The 8,355-nt window shown below is 33.6% G+C and overlaps 2 protein-coding genes across 4 annotated transcripts in view; one reads left to right on the top strand and one right to left on the bottom strand.

Moving 5' to 3' along the window:
* Positions 1-1,056: 1,056 nt before the first annotated feature.
* LOC111085990 lies at positions 1,057-6,779 on the bottom strand. 3 transcript variants are annotated; one of them, XM_022387142.1, is made up of 4 exons: positions 5,550-6,779; positions 5,130-5,198; positions 3,342-3,431; positions 1,057-2,676 (listed from the first exon to the last, which is right to left on the bottom strand). In XM_022387142.1, the coding sequence occupies exons 1-4, from the start codon at positions 5,589-5,591 to the stop codon at positions 2,620-2,622; spliced, it is 258 nt and encodes an 85-aa protein (XP_022242850.1). In that variant the 5' UTR covers positions 5,592-6,779; the 3' UTR covers positions 1,057-2,619. The 3 variants fall into 2 exon arrangements, 1 of the variants encoding a protein (XP_022242850.1); XR_002610763.1 differs by lacking the exon at positions 1,057-2,676 and having other exon boundaries at positions 3,165-3,431.
* Positions 5,189-8,355, top strand: part of LOC106460431 (DNA repair protein SWI5 homolog) — a 33,094-nt gene continuing 29,927 nt past the window's right edge. Inside the window, exon 1 of the mRNA XM_022387145.1 lies at positions 5,189-5,207. The gene's annotated coding sequence lies outside the window, so the exon portion shown is untranslated. The remainder of the gene's footprint in view (positions 5,208-8,355) is intronic.

Here is an 8,355-nt window from a genome sequence, read left to right as displayed (position 1 = left end):
CGGTGGGTAGTGTCAACTAGTTGCCTTCCTTGTACTCTGTTAGTTAAAAATTAGGGACATTTAGTCCTCGACTAGGTTGCTCCAAATTCAAAACAAACAAACAAAACGTGCGAAAACAGCACTATTAATGTCTGAACAAAAGCCTAAAATAAAAAATAAAAACCAGCTGTGACGTATACAGCGATACCGTGTCACCAGTTCAGTAAAAGTTAACAACACTTCGCTTAATTTTTTTCTGGTTCTTCTCTGTGTCTTATTAGAAACATTATTTGTTTAGAGTCTTCGACAATACAAAAGAAGAAAAGAAAATTGTGTTTAAGTCAAATTCTATGCTAACTTCTTTATTTTATCTCCCCGTGTGGTTCAAGTTTACTCACAACATTAAAAGCTGGAATTTGATCCCTCGTGGTGAACAGAATGCAGATAGACCATTGTATACGCTTTAAGCCTAATATAAACACTGCAATTTGATCCCTCGTGGTGAACAGAATTCAGGTAGACCATTGTGTACGCTTTAGGCCTAATATAAACACTGTGATTTGATCCTGATCCCTCGTGGTGAACAGAATGCAGGTAGACCATTGTGTAAGCATTAGGCCTAATATAAACACTGTGATTTGATCCCTTGTTGTGAACAGAATGCAGGTTGACCATTGTGTACGCTTTAGGCCTAATACAAACAAATTATTGGTTTTTAGTTGCACATTTTATCGCGTCTGGAATATTTAGGTTTTGTTGTTTAATATCTTTTCAGGTTAATAGTTCAGTCCTCATCATGATTTATCATCACAGAGTTCAGTTCTCATCATGATTTATCATCACGAAGTTCAGTTGTCATGATTTATCATCACAGAGTTCTTAGCATGATTTTTTTTTTTTACATTCTTTTCTTGTCATGAGTTATTTTATACAGCTCAGTTCTGATCATGATTTATTTTACATGTACTGACACTGGGACTATGAAGGGTATTTCGATCAGGGCATAAAAGACACCACACAAGCGAAAACTGTTACTACATTTATTATGACAAAGTAACAACTATAATGTTTCTGGTGTTGGACGTCATCACAGATACAGAGACACTCTATATTACTTTATTAAAGATTTAATTGTCATTCAAGCCAACTTGTTAAACAACACTACATAAGAATTAAGCTAGTGCATTAAATACATGTGGTATTTCTAAAAACCGAAATAAAATCATGCAGGTAAATTAATAGTAAGGAATAATCTCAATTTCAACTTCATTAGAAGCTAGTTTCGATAAAATGCTTACATCTACAGCAAACAACTTTGCTTTTTTCCACTAAGCACTTGGTAAACAGGACTCAGAAATCAAACCTACAGAATGAGGTAAATAAGGCTTAGAAATTAAACGTACAGAATACTATAAGTAAGGCTTGGAAATCAAACGTACCAATTACGGTAAGTAAGGCTTGGTAATCAAACGTACCGAATACGGTAAGTAACGCTTGGAAATTGAACGTACAGAAAACAGTTTGTATATAGGACTTTCTAATCAAACATCTAGAATATCTTAAGTAGAACATGGTAATGAAACGTCTAAAATATCGTAAGTAGAACATGGTAATGAAACGCCCAGAATATCGCAAATAGGATATGGTAATGAAACGGCTAGAATATCATAAATAGGACTTGGTTATCATATATTATACAATAAGTTCAAATGCATGAAACATCATGCATATCTTATCATACACAAAATAACGGTAGCTTGAAATTATAAAATGAATGAACAGAATCATCGATACGATTTTCTAATACTTCTTAACATATGCCAAAAGATCTTTTCCAGGATTTAGAAATCTGATTTTCACATTTACTGAAGTGGGTTGTGCTCAGAACATTTGTTTATTTATATGATGTCAGTTTGTTCCAAACTGATATAATATAAACACGTTTCCAACTTAATTATACAACTAAAAATAGATCAATATCCTTAGATTTTCAAGCAGCATAATTATTGTGACTACGTTAATTTATCTTCAAAGGACAGGCAGTCAGTGCTAGCGAATAATATACACAAGTAGTTTTATGTGTTTTGTAAGCAAAGGTATATTGTACTCTTTCTTCAATGTTTGTTTCAATAATATTAACAGTTAAAATTATTAATACATATGATATGTCTATTTTAATTTAATTATTATACATTTACATTGTTGTATTATGAGGATTATTTAACAATGCTAGCTTACTATATGATAATAAGACTAATCTATATCGCTTAACTTGGCCGAACCTGGTGAGGTATTATTGGGATTATGGCCGAAAATATCGTAATAGCGAAAGTACCTAACTGACGAATCAATGCATTTTAATCACTATAAGTTGTTGTTGTTTCTTTAAGACACTGCAAACTCGTAGAGATACAGGTATTTTAAATAAGTTACATTATTAATGGGTTGGTTTTTAATTCTGATCAATGTGGATAACTTGCTTTTATTAGAAATTATTGATAATTGCACACACACACACACACACATATATATATATGTGTGTTCATACAGGTATACTAAGAATGGGGGAGGGGAACATCTTCACGAAAACATTTATATATCCAGGACAAAGCTGTTTTTCATTGTAGAACCGGTGCCGGTTCACAACCCCCGACTCTGGATTAAAATTGTGGTGTAAGTTAAAATTGCTCCAGTTATCTGAAATATGATAAAAAAAAAAACTTTCTTGACAAAATGTTTAATACAACTTTTCTGAAAATTACTTTGAGTCTAGGAAAATCTATTCATGAAATACTGATAGTGTTAGCTTCACGTGTTATTCATCAAAAGTTGTACACGTTTGTGTGTTAGTTTTATATTTTATTTCTTAAAACAGTAAATATTATGGTTACTCGGAAGACAAATGTATGTATTCACAAGTAAACTAAAGTTACACGTAAAATATAGTCACCACCAGATGACGTTAAACAGAGAAAATATTTCATCTTGAATAAAACTTGTTGACGGATTAGATTAGACGGAAGGCAGCGCCACTGCAACCTTCGAGCTGCTATGATGAAACAGTGGAGTTTGACTGTCGTTCTTATAACTCATCCAAGGCCCCAAAGTGCGAATCATGTTTTTTATTGTTTTTTGTTTTTTACAATGGGACACTAACCCTGGAATATTAGGGACACAATCCGATACGCTGACCAGTATTCTGTTTTAAGCAAACCTGTGAAATTGTATCAGTTAGTATAAAGGAAAATACTCAATATTCACCGTACGTATAAGCATAACATATTTTAATTCTATATGTTGCAATGATATTTACTGTGTTTTATCACTAAAACATACAAACTACCCATCTAACTTTGCTGTACCGTTGTCATCAATGCGCTGTTAATCGTAAAGAACCCCGATGCAGTGAAGTGGACTTCTTCGTCTGACGTCATCAAAACTGATAGCATCACCTAAAAAAAACAAATTTGTAGTTGGTTAAAATCATTCAAGAAAGATAAGAAAAAACTTTCTAACAAAAAGAAAAACAATTTAACTAAACGAAGAATCCCAGAAGAAATATGGTTCTTTAAGAATTCAAATTTATAAGCCTTTAGAAATAGGATTTCCAATCCATCACTTGTCTGACACTGTCACTATCCAGGAGACCTTTCGTTCAATGCCAGAACTCGTCAGTTGAGCTAGAAGGTGATAGCAGGCTAGACTCTACAGAAAGTGTTATTTTATATTCAGTACGAAAACTCTATGTGTAGCAGTGTTATAGATGTACCAACCTACATTATACGTATATATATATTTACAACTGTTACAATATGTATTATTTAATTTTTTCCTCTTTAGAGCAGTACAACTTCTTCCCTCTGTCGGCAATGAATATTAAGTCGGTTAAAATAATATCCTTGCGAGTCAAAACTGTAAATTATTAATAAAATATGTACTTATTGCGTTAAATATAATTATTATTACTTACATTTTTTAATTATTTATAACACATATTTTTTTTTTTAAGAAACCCTTTATATTATTAAGACCGTGAGTTTCGGTCCTTTTGATCCGCGCGTGAATACATAGTAAATTCCACTTGTTCCACTCGAAATGGACACACAAGTAAAACTCAGAAAATGGTTAATCAAAATTCATCCATTTCATTGGTCACCTATTTGGTGATGTTTTTCCGAGAGTTCACGTGCTGTAACTTAGCAGGCAAATTAAGTAAGGAGTTTCTATGGTGTAATATAGTAAATGAAACAATTGAAACTTTTTAATGTGTTGGTTGTACGTATTAACATCGGCTTATGTTGAAATAGCTAGAGACGTTCTTAACTTTATTCGAGTACATAAAATTAACTAAAAGTGTTACGTCAGTATTTTGCGGGTGTAGGCCTAGCGCAGAAAGTAATACGTTCTGTACATGTGATATACTGAGGTCCTATTAATGTATATTAAATATTAATAAAAAAAAAGTGTGTTGCATTTGTGTTTTATAGTGGAATTTGTATTTTTGTATTTTATTTGCAATTTCATTCCAGCTCAAGGTGGACATGCGACCGGACAGAGGGCAACACCCTCTCTAAGGTCAGTGGACGTGATTAACGGAAAAAGTGGTAATAACGAATGAGTAAGGGACGAAATAAGCATGGTTGGAGCAGGACAATGTCTATCTATTTATAAAGGGGTTTCTCTACATAACTTTGGACACTGCTACACCCACCCACTGAAAAGTTAACTAGATGAACACGCTAATTGTTTGAATAGATATAAGTGCAGGAAGATTTATCATTGAGTGTAATCATGAGCGAAATCAACTTCAGACAAGAACACCTCATAAATTTGGAGATTTCCACAAAATGTAGTAGTGAAAGAGGCCTATAAACAATCAGTTCAAGGAGGTAATAAAAATGATATTTTAACATAAAAAATATCGCTGAAACTGTTTGATACGTAATGTCTTAAGAAGGTCTAGAACTGATGGGCATAAGATTCCTTAGTCGGACTAGTGTGTTAATTTTGTCATCTCATTCCAGCCCTAGGGGCTGACGGACTATCAGAGGGTTACGCCCTCTCTTCGCCCAAGAGACAGTGTCGTTATAACGGTTCTTACGCTCCAAAACAATGGTTATGTAGTTATTTAACACCGTAATTGTACTTACTTGTTGCATGAAATCCAGAGGGAGCTTTCCTGGTGGAACTCTTTGTATCATCCTAAAGACCTGTCTTATCTGGATAACGTAAGTATACCATAATATGGATAAATTATCATTATCATATATTGAGAAGATAAATAAAACCAATCATAATTTTAATGTACTGTAAAACTAGTAATTCATGGAAAGAAAGGGATCAAAATATGTAAGGAAATCACAATTAAACAATATAATTTTTAGTGTGCTTTTGAAAAAAACAAATTCTATCTTTAAAAGTAAAATCCGCTTTTAATCCAGATTATTGAGTTTTTTTAGTTGGGGTATTAAATCTGTTAGTTTTTTATCTGGTTGTTCATATATATATATATTGATTTAAACTATGTTTCTAACAATAAACTACTAATAGCAATAAGTGACTAAACTCACCTTCTTTCCCAAACATTCCGAATGTAAGGTCATCGTAAGCATACCTACAAAACTGTTAACCAATAAAAAGTATTAGAAATAATTTCGCACGAATATTTAAACATTCATTCAACATTGACCCCCAGACGCAACAAAATACGGTTCCATTGGAAAAGTAAATAAATATTCCAGGAGATAAAAGCTTGTCCGTTTCCTTCACAAGATTGGACATTCTAGAATGAAGTTTCTTAAATCTTTGAATTTCCAAAAGATCTATTTTCCCAACTTTACCTAACAGCTCTTCAGCTTGACTGTTCAGAGAATCAAATAATCCAATAAATACAACAGCAAAATATAGGACATACAAGACGTAGTATTCTTCCCATACCAGAAGAATAAGGAAACTTGTCCAACCAAAGATGAAGTTGGGCAAATTCTGGTAATCTATTTCTGAATTTTTTGACAAGATCGCAAGCGATATTAAGATAAAAGGAAAAATGAAGAAAAAGAACATCAAATACACATTTAAGAACGTTTTAATTTTCTGTTTGTTTGTGGAAGAAAGCCCAAGTTCTTTCTCCAGAATAAGTATTTTTTTCAAAATCGAAACGCAATCAGGTCCTTTGTACCAAGACATCATAGCCAAAACAACGGAACTGAAAGCCATAAGCCCGAGCGCCGAGGAGTTTATGAAATTTGTGAATGGTGGATATTTATTTGATATTAGTGTATATAATATCAAAATAACACAGCCTGATAGCATAAGTGACCAAATGATAACAGCATAAATCAATAGGAAACTACATCTTTTTGCATAAACATTTTCTGGACCACTTTCCGCTAAGCCCTTCACACAAGACCCTCCTATGATTCTACAGACACGTAAAATTGTGCGGAAGGTCTGGTAGATGGCGCTAGGAGTTTGTTTGTTTTTCTCTTTCCCTTCATTCCAATAAATTACGGTAACTCGACTATGAAATTCCATGTCACTCTTCGAAATATTAGATAATGCCAGAAAGCCAGGTATTCATGCCTTTTTAAAAGAGTTGATCATCGTGAACTCGTATGCTATGCGCATGCTCCGTTCCTTTATAACCAATCATAAAATATTTGTACTTCACGTGTATCTAGATCGGTGCTAATAGAAAAAAAAGCATGAAGCTAATTATTAAAATATATATTCGTGAAAATTTTGTTTGTTTCTTGCTAACTGCAAAGGTGCACAATGGATTATCCCTGTTGAGCCTACTGCAAGGATCGAACCCCGAACTTTAGGGTCATAATCCCTCAGTCAGATCCACCAAAGGTCACAAGAAATATAAAAATTATAAAACCTTAGATAATTAGTATCCAATAAAGCGTCTTATACTATGATTTGAACGTTCAAGAATAAAAACTTATGGGCTATAATAGTAGAATTAATTCTGTATAAGAAGAGAAAATAGTGATGCATAAGCTACTTACCTGGTTCAATAACCGAAGGCTGAAATACGACTTTATTATTAATTTCAAAATTGCTAGTGTAACCACATAAACCAGAAAAACAAATATCAAACAGAAGAGGTTATTTTTGTTTGATTTATTTGTTTCTGTGCGTAAAGCTGCGCAATATCCATTACAAGGATCGAACTCAGAATCTTAGCCCTTGTGATTACTGCTGAGCAACCAGGAGCAACGTGTGCGAAAAAAAAAAAAGAGGATGCTGTTGTTGTTTGTTATTTAACACAAAGGGCTATCTGTGCTTTGCATACCATGGGTATCGAAGCCCGATTTCTATCAGACATACCGCTGTACCACTGAGGAAGGGGGGGGGCAAAATAGGATGTCAGAATAGCAACAAAATGTACCGTTTAAAAATAAGTTTTGTCAATACGTACACGTTAACTGATTTGTTAATTTTATTCAATGTTTGAATGATAATAATCTCGGAATTATCAGATTAATGTGTATATGGAATTGAGTTGAGATCTCTGTTGACTGCTATCTCTCATTTAATCCGGGGTAAGATTAAGGAAAGATTAGCTCCTACTAAAGCCACTTATAATCACATTAATCGAGTGTGTTCTAGTAGTTTTATATGTAAGGTTGTACGTTGAAGTATCCGGTAATATGATAGAATAAATGCGTGAAAAAGTGGCTTTGTGGCGTTACAGCTTATCATTGTATATACAAAACACTGCGAAAGAAGAAAACCAGAGAATTTTGTCGCTATGGCTACGATTAGTAAATATTTTAGACAACTAAACAAAACGAAAAAAGATCTAGGTTGCAAACCCAGTTTTACAATTACAGTTACAGTGGTTAGCGGGCTCGAACTGTGAATCCAAAGGTTCATGGTTAGAGGCTTGTTGCTGCAGAAGGGTACTTCGCACTTTGGTAGCGTGGGTGAGTAACAAGAAGGACGTTCAAGGTCAAAGAAGAGTAGGCCAAAAAAGATGACGATAGGTGCCACTGACTGTCATCTTCCTCTTTAATCAATCATTCAAAGTTAGAGAAAATTGCACGCAAATAGCTGTCTTGTAGCTTTGCACGAGATCATGAAACCAATAAAAAAAAAGAAACATGTATCCTATGATCCTCAATCTTAAAAAATATCAACAACCACTTCACGCTTAGTGCGGCTACAAGTTAAAAATAAGAAATAAAATAAAAACTAATGTATATTTAGTTTTAACCACGGAGGAATTCAGCCACCTCTTTTATAGTCCTTATATAACAATGCCCTCAGAAGATGTCTTCTAACTCTCACAAACTTCACGATTATCATTAGTATCTACTTAAACCAGTGTTGAAATGATATTGTTGCGTCATCGAGATCACGTGACTA

This window comes from Limulus polyphemus, unplaced genomic scaffold (assembly GCF_000517525.1).
Source record: "Limulus polyphemus unplaced genomic scaffold, Limulus_polyphemus-2.1.2 Scaffold768, whole genome shotgun sequence".
Taxonomy (NCBI): Eukaryota; Metazoa; Arthropoda; class Merostomata; order Xiphosura; family Limulidae; genus Limulus; species Limulus polyphemus.
Note: the sequence above shows the minus strand (reverse complement) of the source record. Positions and strands in the feature narration are given on the sequence as shown.

Excerpts from the sequence above, each read along its gene's own strand:
- LOC111085990 (XM_022387142.1), bottom strand. The coding sequence starts at position 5,591 with ATGCTTACGATGACCTTACATTCGGAATGTTTGGGAAAGAAG. Across the intron at positions 3,432-5,129 it reads CTCTGGATTTCATGCAACAA|GTGATGCTATCAGTTTTGAT; the intron begins GTAAGTACAATT and ends TGTTTTTTTTAG. Across the intron at positions 2,677-3,341 it reads ACAGCGCATTGATGACAACG|ATAACTGGAGCAATTTTAAC; the intron begins GTACAGCAAAGT and ends ATCATATTTCAG.